Source organism: Aricia agestis, chromosome 8 (assembly GCF_905147365.1).
Source record: "Aricia agestis chromosome 8, ilAriAges1.1, whole genome shotgun sequence".
NCBI classification, from domain to species: Eukaryota; Metazoa; Arthropoda; class Insecta; order Lepidoptera; family Lycaenidae; genus Aricia; species Aricia agestis.
The window spans coordinates 18,575,964-18,592,138 of record NC_056413.1 but is presented as its reverse complement, the minus strand read 5'-3'; the positions used below and the strand labels follow the sequence as shown (position 1 = coordinate 18,592,138).

Below are 16,175 nucleotides of genomic sequence, written 5' to 3'. Positions count from 1 at the left end.
TGAATTTAAAATATTAGGTAACACAGTTCCAGTGACTATTTCAAACATTAATAAGTGAATGCATGTATAATGGCTATAAGGTAAATGGTTATTGAAGCTACCGACTTTTTTTTAAATCAGTGGAGAGTATTTATCTAATAGGATATTATTGTAAGAACTTAAACGTGCTAATAAGTTATAATGCTAAACAGATTATACCTAAGATTTAAATACCTACTTAGTTCCAATGTCAAGTTAAGTGCTTCAAGGAAAGGTTTCAAGATAGTTCTCAATGGCAAGGGCATGTGAGTTGTGACGTCATACGAGGGCTGCTATTTATGTATCCGGAATTAAAAAAAGAAACAAACATATATCATATAATATGGTTTTATTGCTTTTCAAAATATTCGCCGCGATGATCGACACACTTTTGCATACGCTGGAACCAATTTTCAAAGCACTTTTTCCATTCTGATTGAGGTATCTCCAAAACGTGCATTTTGAACGCATCAACAGCCTCTTCGCGGCTCGAAAAACGTTGACCACGTAATTTGTTCTTCGCGTATGGAAATAAAAAGAAATCGTTAGGTGCCAAATCAGGACTGTACGGCGGATGACCAGTCAATTCGATCTTTTGACCCTCCAAAAACTGAGTTGTTTCAGCTGAGGTGTGACAGCTAGCATTGTCGTGATGTAATATGATTCTGCGTTGTCGGTTGTCCTTTCTTATTTCTGCAAAGACTTCTGGTAAACAAATGGTCGTATACCATTCAGAATTAACCGTTTTACGATTCTCTAATGGCACTGTAGCCACATGTCCATTAATTCCAAAAAAACAGGCGACCATTTGCTTCAAAGTACTTTTTGCACGAGTAACTTTTGTTGGTTTCGGCTCATCTTGGAACACCCACACCGTTGACTGTTGTTTAGTTTCGGGGTCATATGCATAGATCCAAGATTCATCACCTGTGTAGATATTATAAACGGCTTTTGACGTACCACGGTTGTATTTTTTTATCATTTTTTTGCACTAATCGACACGAGCCCGTTTTTGATCGATTGTCAAGTTGTGCGGAATCCAACGCGAACATATTTTTTTTACAGCCAAATGTTCGTGTAATATCTTATGTATGCTCGTCATACTTATGCCTAAGGACGCCTCTATCTCGCGATATGTAACATGACGATCACGCATTATTAGTTCCCGCACAGCATCTATATTTTGTGGGACAACAGCTGTTTTTGGGCGACCTTCTTTATTTTCATCCGTGAGCATAGACCGCCCACGATTAAACTCACTGTACCAGTGATAAACAGTGGTTTTTGATGGTGCTTCATCTCCAAAAGTTGCGGTGAGTTGAATAAAGCACTGTTGTTGATTTAGCCCACGCCGGAAATCGTAGTAAATCATTGCACGAAAATGTTCACGCGTTAAATCCATGGCAAATGAAGACACGCAATTTTCAAAATGACGCCACAATGAAAAAATAATTGACAGTCACATGAAACAAAATGTATTCTTCAACCAAAGAGTTCTATTTTCAAATGTTGTAATTACTTTTTAAATATTGTTCTTGTAAGTGGCCAGTTCCGGATACATAAATAGCAGCCCTCGTAATAATATGTTGGTATTTGTCAATTTGCTTATAAGCTTTAAGCGAGGATAAACCTTTGAAGTTGGGATAACTTAAATAAGAGTAAGTTATATAGTGTGACAATCAGAATCTAGGTAACTTGTCCTTAATAATTTATAGCCATTTTGAATCAGAACAAAAAAGCTGCAGTAAAATTAAGAACATACTTCATATGGGTAAGTTTATCCCGAGACGTAATTTGGCGCGACAGTGTATGCTGTAAAAACATACCGAGAAACAATTAACTTTTAACCGAAAGTCGAAACAACATTCTTTAAGGTTCAAGGATCGTCGTCATGCGTCTCGGTGTGAACTGAGCCTGATAGAAAACAAAAGAACAATGGAATTGAGGAGAGCAGGAATAGAATAAAAGCATTGCACTTTTTTACATATTTTATATTAAATGACATTTTTTTAACGTTTTTTACGGCTTTCAAGATTGTTTCTTTGAAACAGAGCAACTTGTGACTGTTATTAATATTAAGTTGGATTTAGTCAGAGTAGATCAGAGTTATTAATATTAAGTTGGATGTGCCTCGGAGCGTAAGGTGTTGGGTGTATGATAGGTTTATTTATTTGGGGTTGCCATACAGAACATTTATTATAATAATATTTTATTTAGCGAGTGCGTTTTGAGGTTTTTGATGTAAAGATAATATTAAAAAATCCCAAACACAAAACAACTCAACAAAGGAAAGATGATATCAGATTAATTTTTTTTCTATTATGTCTTATTAGAAAGTGAATCAATGATTTCTAAAACAACATAAGTAACTAAAAGTAAAATTTTCAGGAGACACAAAAACCTGGATAATTTTTGATAATGCAAGTAATATATAATTATGTATATTATATTTTATATTTCTGTATATATAGCTCCTAATAATGTTTTTTTATACGTCTTTTTATTTTATTTTAGTATAAATAAATGGATAATAAAGTTTTTCACTTATGTGCTTTTGACATTAAATCTGTTACTTGTGTTGTTTTGATACCCAAGAAACTACTGTAACATAAAATAATAACTCAAATACTCATATTTATTCAACTTTATTAATCTTAAAATCATAACATAATTTTATGATTTTATAGTTATGCATCATCTCCCACTTCATCTACAGTTTCTACTGTTGTGGTTGGCCACACAAAATTTCAGGTATAAAAAAGGTATCAATCAGGACATAAGAAATTAACTTTTTGATATCTTAATTTTTTTTTATATTTATCGGTAAGTATCAAAAGTTCGAAACGTAATGTTGGTCGAATTTATTGCTAATTTACGCCATTGAAGGTCAAACAAAGGTTAAACGTATTTGTTCAAAAATATAAGTAACTAATGGGTATTTTTTTCGTTTAAATACAGAAAAACGATCACTGACCTTATTCCTCGAAATGTTTTTGTAATGAGCAAAATTAAAAAAAAATGGACAATCCCCATTGTATGCACTTGTGTTGTTCTAACAATCACCGAAGAGAAATGTCAGTCAGTTATGTTGTTCTAACACTAAGCGGTATTTTCAGTAGTTCAATTTACATAGAAAACGCAAAGCAATTGTACATAGAAAATGCACAATTTATTAATGGCCATAGACTAAATCCAAAATCGCTATAAACTCGATTTCGGCAAAAATGTTAGTTATGTTGTTTTAGAAATCATCGATTCAAGTGATCTTAATGTAATGACTAATGACCGTAAAGGTCTAGTTAGAGGTAAAATAATCGTAAACAGTAGCAGTGGCAGGCTAATGGCACAAACAATGGCGCCTCATTTTGTGTGCACTAATTGTAAGTTGTAAGGGTATTTGGGTGCTGAACTGTAGGCGTAAGTGACGATTTGTTAGGCCAATATAAACATGTTATATTATATTCTGTTGCACAACATTTTTCTTGGTTTATTTCATATGTGCTGTCCATTATATTGATAAATAAATAATAGAAACAGTCAACAGAGTACACAGTAGTCGTATAAATGTTTTGGTATGGATTATGATACCAGAATGCAGGGAAGTATGATTAAAAATTGGTAAAAATTTTAATACAAGTATGGTGAGGGCATTGAATTATAACTTTAATGCTAAATGTTCAAAGGTAATTTAATGTAATTTACACATTTAATACATAAATTCTATTGATATTATGTAAATAAAAGAATATACTTCCTGGAAATTAATTTTTTAATTACATTAAAACAATATTATCTCACTTATATTATTATTTTCATATCACATTGTACTTAGCAGTTTCAAGGCTTAATTAATTAAAATAATATGAAATTACATAAACTTAACCTTTAACTAAATTACTTATAATACTTTCAACTAATATTTTAACTAACTCCTTCAACTAACAAATTTCTTCATAAATAATAAAAATTGTTAACCTTTAACTACCAGCGTTGAATTTTGTTCAGAATTGTCATAATTTATGGTTATAAGCTTATAACTTCAAATAAGTAATTATTTAACTTCATATTTCTGACAATTATTGTAGTTTTGATTAAGTATTTAAGTAAGTATATATAAAATCAAGTATAGCATGAGACACACACCTCTGAACTGTCCAATCTGAAACAAAAATATTGTCAATTGTCATCCTATGAATTTAAAATAAATTAGTGTTAAAAATTTCAGTTCATATTACTTAAATGAATAATTACTATAATTATTTTGTACCAGATGAACCCCGATACTCGGTTGCGCCAAAATTCATGTATCGCGGGAACCGATTTTTCGGGATATGAAGTATCCTATATCCTTCCCTGGGACTCAAAGTATACCATACCGAATTTCAGCAAAATCGGCTCAGTAGTTTAAGTCTGTAGAGGTAACAGACATACACACTTTAGCATTTATAATATTAGTATGGAAACCACATCATTTTTCCTTATAATTTTTTACACCAACTATCACTTCTATGTTATTTTCTATTTTGCGACGTTTCTAATGTATTAAAAAATTATAGGATTATTTTACCCTTACCCTGATAAAGAGCATCTGGAACAGTAGTACTGGCTGCAGCGCTGACAGTGATGCTGGCAGGAAGTGCACAGGACGGACTCACAGTATGCACAATGTTCTGCCTTTATATTGCCACACTCGCATTCTTCCACTGCTGACTTCTCTGATACCTGGAAAGTATAAGTACGGTGCAAATATAGATTATAGTAACACCTTTCCAACAATGAAAGATTTAAAAAGTGGTTAAAACAAATATGACAGTAATATTATAGTGTTGATTGTGCCAGGGAGAGACTGAGTAACTGTGTTATTTATTAACAAAAACAATATGAAATGGGAAGACAAAAAAGTGAGAAAACTAAATTAGAATTCAGTTGTTGAAAACAATTACGGGACTTAAAATACGGCGACTGTCTTACCGCCGGCCAAATTATCCAAATGGCAACATTCAGAAGCCGCCGGGTTCCTGCCGCCGGCTTTGGTGTGTAGATAGCTTATCAACACCTAAGTAATTTTATATCTACCTGAAATCCTGTATGTAAAAGAGAACCATCTCTACCAATGAACAGTTGTTTCTTTCCATCTTTCTTCTGTTGTTTAATACCATTCGTTTTTATGCTCTCTTCTTCTATTGGTTTGTTAGCACCCTTAAATAGCATATCAAGGGTTTTCTCTAAAATAGTAAAAGCAGTACAATATTATATTGTGTCGTCTTCAATTTTGTTGAAGGTATGTTGAAAACATGGGATTGGTACGCACCATATACTTTTTGCAACCTGTGTTCATTGTTGTTAAACTGTTTTAAGCTCACGTAAGTTTTACTTTGTGGGATATAGTCTTCTGCATATGGATTTGACCTTTTGGACATATTACGGAAAATTTTGCTAAAATAGAAACAAAAATAAATCCAAGTGAGATAGCCCGACGCCCGTACCTCCTTCTTCTTCTTAATTCAGTGTGTACAATCTTAGAATGTTTGACACGGTAACATAAGAATTTTAAACCTCCAAAATAAAGAAGACCAGCGAAGTACCCAATTATTGTATGAAATACTTACTTTTTAATTTGGTACGATAATAATAGTTAATAGCTCCGTCGCAAAATAAGAGATGGCGCTTGTAAAGCTTTCGCATCAGATTTTATCATAAATTGTACTAGATGTCACTACTGAGTTATTTGTAACTAAAATACATATGTAAATATAAAACATTTGAGAATCTTTTATGAAAATAGTATTTTAAAATAAAATATTTTGAATAAAAGGTACTGTGTTGTATTTTTGTAACATAACAGCTATAATATTATTTTTCCTTCTGGTAACATCGATAAAAAATATTCCAACAAAGATGTCAAAATCAATCAAACTTTTTGCTTTCGAGTGTGGTGCTAAAGAAGCATGTAAAACAATGTACTCTACAATTTGTCGAGTTAGGCTCGGACATTGTTGCTCGCATGTCTTTCTTGTAAAAATTAGGGTAAGGGAGTGTGGGCTAGACGAAGGTACCTTGGATCATATATTTTTCTCTTGTCCTAATAACCATTGTTCCCTATATGATCTTCTCCCCACAACCCGTCCTATCAATTTTAAATCTGTGTTATGTTTTGTAAATACGTCATTTATTAAAGTGTTATGTAGATTTATTGATACTAATAAAATAAAATTGTAATTAGTTAATAGTTACTAACCCTAAATGTTTGTGTTGTTTTAGGTTCTCTCAACAGACTCATTTTATAAAAGTAGTACACCTAACACCGTACACTTGTTTAAGCATTAGACCTTCTTCAACACAGAGTCTTTGCCACTCACTCTGATATTGGCAACTCACCAAGGAGCCATTATTAAAAAGAAGAAGAAGAAGAGTGTGGTGCTGTCTGTCTGTCATAAATATGCGTCTACGCTTTTTTCTTGCGGCTTACGAATTACGGAGAAAGTTTGTTTCTGTGCATATGTCCGTCGAGTAGAGCCTCCATTCCTCTGGTTTGTGTGTTTGTAAATTGTAAGTGCTGTGAGATTGCTCCTGTGCAAGAACTGAGATAGGACTCTTTGTACCGTACTTTGTAGAAGTGTTGTGTTCCTTTAAATGCTTTGAAATAAAATAATGTTCTTGGAATAAATAAAATTTATAAAATTCTGTTGTTTTATTTTAACTAGCTGTTGCCCGCGACTTCGTCCGCGTTAGCATAGTAGATCACATCCCAAGTATTATTTATAGCTGTTGCCCGCGACTTCGTCCGCGTGGACTTCAGTTTATAGCGGGCGATGTCAACAAAATTGGTGTCAAAAGCTTTTATAAAAAAACCCTGGTACCCCTTAAATCAATACAGCTGTGCTGTGTGCACACAATAAGTATTTCATTTTTTTATATTAAACTTTATATTTTATGCCAAATTTTAAAGCTTATTTAGCCCTCCAATTACACAACTTCACCCATAAACTATTTATCATTGATAGATTTAAGGTTACGTCACTGCACAGATAAAGTACTGAGTTATTTAATACCGTACAATAGATATAACAATCGAAAAAAATCGAAACTTAAATGAAAGATGATAGGTACCACGTCTTATAGGAAGACTTTTGAGCAAGCGTCAGCGCGATGTAGAAGACGCACGGCGCCATCTATTATGAATTGTTGGAACTAATTTAATTTGAACAAATTTACGCATTTTCACCCCCTTACAACCCTTTTTTCCAGTAAAAAAGTAGCCTATGTCCTTTCTCAGGCTTTAGACTATCTGTATACAAAATTTCATTACAATCGGTTCGGTAGTTTTGGCGTTTGGCGTGAAAGCGAAACTGACAGACAGACAGACAGACAGAGATACTTTTGGCGTTTGGCGTGAAAGCGAGACTGACAGACAGACAGACAGACAGAGATACTTTCGCATTTATAATATTAGTATAGATTATGTGCACACTGCACAGCTGTTTTTGGGTATTTTGTTTAATTAAGGGCCGCGCTACACCGGAATGGCAGCGGCGAGGCGAGCACTTTCAGCGCTGCCATTCCGGTGTAGCGCGGCCCTAAGAGGGGTACCACTTACCAGGGTTTTAAAAAGTTTTTAAATTTGACACAAATTTTGTTGACACCGCGCGCTATAAGCTAAAGTCCACGCGGACGAAGTCGCGGGCAACAGCTAGTAAATAATAAGTATGATTAGTTCTATGTTACAATGAAGTAAAAAATAAAACGCCATCTGTTGAATCGTATTAGAACTAAAATGTTCATTGCATCGATATATTTCTGGATTTTTTAAAATATTATACATAAAATATATGTAAGATTTTTGAAATTTTATTTCAATACACATCCAAGACCCAGGAACATTGAAAACTTTTTGTTCCGCCTGCGGGACTCGAACCCAGGACCCCCGGGATGAGCGCTGGCCACGCGCAATGCGAATTCATTTTCATCGATATTTTCATGGAAATAAGATATTTTCCCACATCAAAATGTAGCCTATGTCCTTTCTCAGACTCTAGAATAACTGTGTACAAAATTTTATTGCAATCGGTTCAGTAGTTTTGGCGTGAAAGCGAGACAGACAGACAGAAATACTTTCGCGTTTATAATATTAGTATGGATTTTAAATGTACGTACAATATTCTATAAATATTTAGGTACCTATAGTAATACTAGAATCCATAGTACCGGGGTAAAGCGCCATCTGTAACTTTACGACGGTACTAGATCGTGGTAAAGTTACAGATGGCGCTATATTGCGGTTTCCACAAAATAGAGTGAGGTCTCTTTTCCAGTATATAATAAAGTACTCTGTGTTCTTAATTCGACAGCACAAACTTGAAACTACGCATTTCCACAGTGACAGTCTGGCAAAGTCGATGTCAGTTGTCAATGTCACTTCGTCCATAGACAAACTTCACCAACCACTACAATGGCAATTCTAAAAAAATCATCAGATTTTTTTTTCTTGTACCTAGGGTAAAATATGACTATTGTATGGACAGTACCAGTCATTGGACAAAGCACAAAAACACAATATTTAACAGTGTTGCTTTAAAAACTGCCTATTAATAAAATAAAAGAACGCCTGATTTTAAAGAATAACAGGTAGTCTTTATAAAGCAACCTAAATATTTAATATAGTGTTTTTGTGCTCTGTCCAATGACTAGTGCTGAGAACTGTCCAATCACTTGTCATTTACCTTATGTAAATTACATTATTGGAAAGTTGGAACCTCATCTTTTAATTTACGTAAAACTTAAAATAATTAAGAAAGCTTTAAATATAATTTATTTAATGATGTGATTGTAGCATTGTACTGCTTCCGTACCAGTGATGACGTATCCGCATTCCGCACCAAAAATATTTTATTATGCAAAATAATCATGGCGACACTGCCAACAAGGCACCTTCGATCGATGGTTTGCTGTCAAAAGTTTTTTACTGAAAACTTACAAAAATTCTTGTAAGGACGCAATTTCGTCAATAGTTTTATGCCCGTATCGTTTATCATAAACAAAAATAGTAAACTTCCATAGTAATGTATATCAACAAATGTAATACAAAAGTGAAAGTGTTTTGAGTTATTTTCCATATTGTGATTGCGACGAAGCCGTTTGTGATAGTAGCTCTAGTTTAGATGTAAAATTGCGAATGTTACGTAAGTGGTAGCGAGACGATGTCGTGGATGAAGCGACCCCCGGGCGGGGCGGCGCCGCCCGCGCCGGACCAGCAGTTCGCAGCTCCCCAGGTAGGTCGCAGGTTATGTCCTCGACGTAAACAATGACGTGGTCCGTTGTTGTCATATGATTGTTATCAATATTGCACTGAAACAGGGTCTCAAGAACCTGCAGACACGTAGTTGCAGCTAGCACACAGCACAGTTTCGTAAATTGTTATTCAAAGTTTCGATGTAATTTGTCTAAGGTCTGTATGTAACATTGTAGCATATTTAAGAGCATATTTTAGTTGGCCAAGCTTTTAATCTATTGATTTTTAAATAATAACACATCTAAGTTTATTCAGAGAATTTCAACTTTTCTTTCAGGCATATGGAAATCAACCTAACATGTATCCCAACTATCATGGAGCGCCGGGTGTTCAGCAGCAGCAGATGTGGCCGATGCCGCAACAACAGCAGCAGCCTCAGTATGGTCAACAGCAGTACGGTCAGACCTATCAGCAGCAGAACTACAACAATGGCACCAATCAGTTCTATCAAGGGGCTGCACCTGTTAACCAAAACTACACAAATCAGAATTACGAGAATACTCAGCAGGGCTACCAGCAAAACTACTACCATAACCAACCCCAAATGCAACAGAATATAGGTCAGAGCGAGGGGGGAACGGAGGGCTGGGAAGACAACTGGGGTTGGGGCTGGGAAGAATCATCCAAACAAAATCTAAAACTTAACCAGGTTCCCTCTCAACCTCAGCCAGTAGATAACGCTAACATCATAGAGGAGAGCTTTGCTCCATCCAACAATTGGAATTGGTCTATGGAAGAAAAGACCGAGAGCAGGGAACTGGCCTCAGATAGAGGAAATCACAACCGAGCAATTCCTCCAGTAGACATCCCTGATAAACAAACAGTGCAAAACACAAAACTAGCCAATAATTCTACAACTAGTAATACTGAAAACCTAGATGTTAGAAATTTAAGTGACAGAGATGCCGTAAAAGAATTACCAAATTTGGCAGCGGGAAAACGTTTCCATTTGGAAAATCTAACACCACAATGGTCTATAGAGTCGCAGATGTCGCAAGACTCTAGCGATGGACCCACACAATCAGATGGGAAGTATAGAAGTGAAAATCCATCGAGGAATTCTTCAAAGGATAGCCCAGGACCGACGACTGACAGTTCAAACTTTCAATACTCACAAGCCAGTTACAATGAAGTAGAGTTAAGCAACAATGAATGGTCCAATAACTCCAATGAAGAAGTATCAGGAGCTAACAAAACTAGCAACAGAAGAAAAGAAAGTCACGACGAACTTTTAAATTCTATGCAAGAGATGAACCTGGGCAACCACGAGCTGCCTCCCAAGAACAGTCAGGTTCCATCAGGATCCTACTCGAGTATGTCATCACTATCCACAAACTCTCTTGTGACTGAGCAGTCCCAATCCCACAGCGACAATGTCGTGGCTAGTTCGGCGGCCGCCGTGCTTCCCCCGCCACCGCCAGCCAGTAGTGTCTCCCAACCTGTCCAGCCCCCAACTTCGAACTTACCTCCATCGGCTTCCCCCGCGCCCCCTCCTGTCGCGCAACAACCCGTGTCCAGCGCACCCCTCCCGCCGCCCGTCGGATTTCCGCCCAGTGGGTCGCAAAATCCGTTCAAACACGCCGGGGCGTTCTCCCACAAGACCGCCGCTAAAGCTCCTCTCTCGAGCTCCACGGGACTCCCCTTCCCCATTCAAGGCGTCCCCCTATCCTCCCCGAGCGTCGTCAACCAATTCGTGCAGCAGGACAACCATCCGGGGGGCTTTGGGGCGAACCTGGAGACCACGCCCGACAACTCTGAGAGACCCGATCAGCCCCCGATTCCCGGGTACAGGAGCGTCGGCGGCGCCCCACAGCTACCCGATAACATGGAGATCGCGCCACAAAACGATAGGAACGAGTACCTGCAAACCGCGCACCTGTCCGGCGGCGACTACGGGGAGAACACGGACTTCAGCCGCGCCATGCCGCCGCCCGCCGGCATCCGGCGGATGGGCGTCGGCCAGCAGGACGTCGAGTACCCCCAGAGCCTAAACGTGTCGGGTGACGAGCCCCCGCCCGGCCTCGCGCGCATGGTGCCGGGCCAGCAGACCGAGGTCGACGATCCGTACCGGCCGGCCGACTTCATGGACCGGCAGATCGACGGCCGGCCCACCGACGCTGCTGGGCGGCCGGACCGGCGCGCCGACGGCCAGCAGACGCAGGACGACTACAACCTGGCGGCGACGCGCGGCGCTGACCGCCGGCCTATCGGCCTCGACCGTATGGTGCCCGGCGAGCCCAGCAACGACGAGTACAACCAGTACCAGAGCGCGAGCTACGGCGCCAGCGAGCAGCGCGTCGTCCCGGGCGTCGACTGCGACTTCCCCGGCGGCGTCGACGCGCCCCCCAACATTCGGGAGCAGAACCTCGACGGGTCCGACTACTCGGAGCAGGCCGGGCGCGGCGCCGGCCGGAGCGCGATCGGCGCGCGGGAGGCTGCAGGCGACGCCCCCGTGCCGGACTTCACCCCGGCCCTCGAAGACCAGCAGAGGGAGGTCACCGTGGAGGGGGAGAACCTGCAGGACCTGAACGTCGCGCCCGGCGGCGAGTCGGTCACCGCCGTGGCTGCAGACTCGCACAAGGACAGCGACCGCGCCGAGTCTATCGAGTTCCCCCGAAGCGACTCCCGCAAGCACTCCCTGAACCGCGTCACCTCGGGGGAGGACTCCGAGAGGGACAGGACGTACAAGTCTTCGCCGAGGAAGGACCGCGACAAGCACAAGGCGCGGGATCACGACCGGGACAAGGAGGGGCGGTACTCGCGGGGGGACAGGAAGGAGCGGGACGGCGAGCGGCGGTCGGGCCGCGACGACCGGCGCCCGGACAAGGAGCGCCGCGACCGCGACCGCCGCGACGACAGCCCCGACGGCCGCCGCCACAAGCGCAGCTCGCGCAGCCACCGCTACGAGACCGAGGACACAGACTACTACAGCGATCGGGAGAGGGAGCGAAGGTACGACTATATTATATTTTTTTATGTGTATTAACATCTTTCAATTATACATTTTTCTGCTTTAGCTTATGACCAAAATCAAGGCAGAAAACTTTTGCCGGGTCAGCTATTTAATACGAAGTGATAAATTCCAGACGGTACCGAGAGGGCTCGTACACCTCTTCGAAGCCGCCGCGGCCGGACGACAAGGAGAGGAGATACGATGACCGCGGGCGGCGGTACAACACGATAGAGCGGGACAGACGATACGATGACGAGCGAGACAGGCGGCGCGGCGAGCGGCGCGACCGCTTCGAGCGCCGCTACCGCGACATCGACCCGCGGAAATACAACGTGCGCCGCGAAGACGACGACAGGAAGAAAGGTAATTAAGACAAACTTTAGACAACCGTGAGTTCGAATTAGCTGACTTGACAGGCATACCGAACGAAAAATAGGCATTAGAATGCAATAGAAAGTTACAGTGAAAGTTGAGACACCAGTCTCAAAAAAAAAAAATAACGACCTTTTGCCTTATTCTATCATTTCCATTCACATTGTATTTATATTATTGTTTTTATTTATATATTTCTGTTATGTATTATATAATTATTATGTATTTTTTATTTTACACATAAACATGGATGTTCACGATTTTGTGTTGCAGTGACGTTCTGTGGCGACACAAAAAGTGCTAGTACCGAGGACGAAGGTATACAGATTGTGACGCATGCCGCTTCGGGCTTTCCTCATGCACTATATCACGATATAATATCGGTTCGTCGCGTTATAAAGCTACATGGTTCGTTGCGTTACGGTGCGTCTTGTTGCCGGCAACGCTGCGTCGTTTTTACATACGTATTTTGTGACGTTGCGTCGTCGTCGAAAGCGGTGTTTTGATAGAACAACGGACATGAGACAAAGTGGATGGGTAAATGGCGCTCTGCGTTGTCACCGTTTTGTATTCTCGCGCTTCAACCATAAAGCTAATATACCTAGCGGAATAGAGAAACAAAGGCCTGAGCAAGAGAGACGTCACTATCGGTAACACTGCGTGGTAAAAAGAGACGTGTGATACATGACAGCAGCACTCTTTTTCTGACGTCCAGTCGGCACGTGCCGCACGTTGACAATTTAATACATATTTTTTCACACAGATGAAACCAATTTCGGTTTCGTTTGACAGCTCGAGATTCTCTCTCCGCTAGGTATTCTATTCCGCTAGGTATATTCACTTTATGGCTTCAACACAACGCAGATGTAGGATACAAAGTACGTTATTCTATCCCAACGTTGCTACGCATCGCAGCGCAATGAGGCAATGGCTTCGCTTTTAGGGCCCGCACGGTCGACAGAAATCTCGAAAAAACGTAAAATATCTACTTTTCCACAAAACTTAAATGGGCAGGGAAACGATCACGTTTTGTAAAAAGTAAACTGTTTGAATGCGTATGCTAGTCGATAATCAGAATGTCTGATTTATAACACACTTCAAAATGTTCATTTTAGGGTCTTAGCCCTTAGGTACTAGCCTTTGTCTATTATATTGTTCTTTAATCTTTTTTTTAAAGCACAAAATCTACATGGGATGGGATGGTGACATTGCATAAGGTTCTCTTGTTATGTGTATTGTGTTAAATTGTGTATGATTTTTTATAATCCGTATAGGATTTATTTGTCAGTTATGTAAAAAGCTTTAGGGCTGAGAGTTTTTACGCGATCGATAATGTCAGCAAAGTTAATATTGCATGATGTGTGTTTGGTTTTGATGTCGACATTTATGCTCAATTAATCTCATGCCCATGTCCACGATTTCCGTCATTTCAAGCGTATCCAAAAACTTCAGCGTGTAAATGACTAAAACTTTTGATGAGTCAGTTAGGTTCATCGTATCTAAAAATTTGTATTTTGTGGCACATTATACATTTAGCAAGAAAATTTACCGGGATGAAAACTTCTTCATATAATATTATTACGTCCGTCCTGGGACGTATTGGACTTAAAGTATCTCGATACCAAATTCCATCCAAATCGGTTCATCGGTTTTGCATGAACAGGTTACAGACAATTGACATACTTACAGATAATTCGTCAACAATAAGTATGAAATGTGGATGTCTTCATAATACATTTAAAAATATTTGTTATTTTCAGTTATAGTTGTGCCTTATCTCTCTAGTCTCTGCCAGTTGTTTCGACATCATCTATCTTAAACATCCACTGATAAAGATAAAAGTTATTTGAAGTATTATATTATATTAAATCGACGAACTGAAGTATATTACTTGCGACTTCTGGCAAGCAATACAATCTTACAAGAACCGTAATAAAACGACTAATAGCCTTAATCGTTTTATTGGGTCCACTCTATATTTTAACTTTAAGTAATTTAAAACCAGTTCAGTACTTTCGGAGCGGTTTTCTTTAAAAAATAAACAATTTTATTGTATATTTTACTTGTAGATTTTAACATTATGAGATAAACAACGAAAGTAATGTTAAATACATTACTTTCGTGGTTTATTTATCATAAAGATGTTTGGACTAATGCGATCCTGGCAAACAACAACCAATTCAAGATTGAAATTGGAAGATTGAGACATCATCATTTGATATAAACTATCTTGCTTTGCGTCAATTATATAGGTATATAAATAAGTATTATATTTGAACTACTTGAGGAAAATTTTCCAAGATAAACATTAAACAATGCTATGTTATATTCCTACATTTTTGCTGTTTATCAAAATTCAGGTATTAATAATTATATAATGGTTTCCCAGAGTTACTTCAATGTTAGAAACATTCCATTTTACTTTTGTTTAATAATGTTATTGCTATGTATAGTAACTACCTAATGAATATAATTAAAACAAAATTTTGTTGTATGTACAAAATTATTTGGTGTTAGGAATTTGGAAACTCTTTTAATGGTGATGGACTTGTTTGAAAATGATTTCTCTATAACCCTATTCAATATCTATCTCTTTTTTATATATTTATAGTATTTATATATTTTTTATAAAAATATGTATTTACTACACTCAAAACCCAGTATTATAAAGTCAGTTTAATATTAAAGATTATTATCTATTCTGTGGAATTATATAGTAAAAGACGCCGGTCACTCCCTTACTATACCGGTCAATCCCTTACGCTGAAGTCTATCGCGCGGGCACCGTACAATTTTCCACAAAACAACTTTTATGTCCTTTTCCGCCTCTCAAAGTATTTCTATGCCATTCAGTCTAGTCTGTTCAGTCGTTTAAGTGTGAAGAGGCAAAATGCAGATACCCTTTCGCATTTATAATGTTGGTAAGAAGGGGATATATTCTAACGTTACTTATATAATATATTTGAGGTCAATCTCCCATCTGAATTCACCCTACTAGGTTCTCGAATCTTCTACACTTGATTCAGTTAGTTATGTAATGTTCTATACACCTACTAAAGTTTTGATATAATAGAATGGACCGAGTGTTAAATAAATTAAGCCAAGACTGGAAGAAATTTAACCAACTGACCGCCGAATTTCGATATGAAGATGGCAGGATGATGATGACTAAAGCTAAACACGTGATGTTTCAGACGGCACATACTCCCCGGGTTCGCGGCCCGGGTCGCGCGAGGCGGCGGTGACGGACGAGGACGAGCCGCGCCGTCGCCGCGACACGCGCCGCAGACCGCGCGACTCCCGCGACCCCCGCGACCCCCGCGACCCCCGCGACCCACGCGACCCACGCGACCCACGCGACACACGAGATGCTGGACATCATTATTATGACGGTCATTATGCACATACTATAGTCTAGTCTCAAGAAGACGATTACGAAGGCAAACCTATAATAATAATCGTCATTTGTTTACATAGAATGTTGTTAACAAAAGATCTTAAAGTAAGTTAAGTGCAGTAGCAAACAATCTGCTTAGCATGCAA

At 39.2% G+C, this 16,175-nt stretch overlaps 2 protein-coding genes across 7 annotated transcripts in view; one reads left to right on the top strand and one right to left on the bottom strand.

The window, feature by feature from the left end:
- Positions 1–3,929: 3,929 nt before the first annotated feature.
- LOC121729730 (apoptosis regulatory protein Siva-like) lies at positions 3,930–5,523 on the bottom strand. Its single transcript, XM_042118339.1, has 4 exons — positions 5,330–5,523; positions 5,095–5,243; positions 4,592–4,740; positions 3,930–4,177 (listed from the first exon to the last, which is right to left on the bottom strand). Exons 1-4 carry the CDS (start codon positions 5,436–5,438, stop codon positions 4,138–4,140), a joined length of 447 nt encoding a protein of 148 aa, XP_041974273.1. The 5' UTR covers positions 5,439–5,523; the 3' UTR covers positions 3,930–4,137.
- Positions 5,524–8,916: 3,393 nt separating this feature from the next.
- Positions 8,917–16,175, top strand: part of LOC121729725 (protein transport protein Sec16A) — a 27,245-nt gene continuing 19,986 nt past the window's right edge. For 4 of the 6 annotated variants that reach the window (XM_042118330.1, XM_042118333.1, XM_042118329.1 and 1 more), the window contains exons 1-5: positions 8,917–9,287; positions 9,585–12,259; positions 12,394–12,623; positions 12,906–12,950; positions 15,827–16,024. In XM_042118330.1, coding sequence (XP_041974264.1) covers positions 9,216–9,287; positions 9,585–12,259; positions 12,394–12,623; positions 12,906–12,950; positions 15,827–16,024 — 3,220 coding nt within the window. In that variant the 5' untranslated portion in view covers positions 8,917–9,215. The remainder of the gene's footprint in view (positions 9,288–9,584; positions 12,260–12,393; positions 12,624–12,905; positions 12,951–15,826; positions 16,025–16,175) is intronic. The other 2 variants (XM_042118332.1, XM_042118334.1) reach the window with 2 other exon arrangements.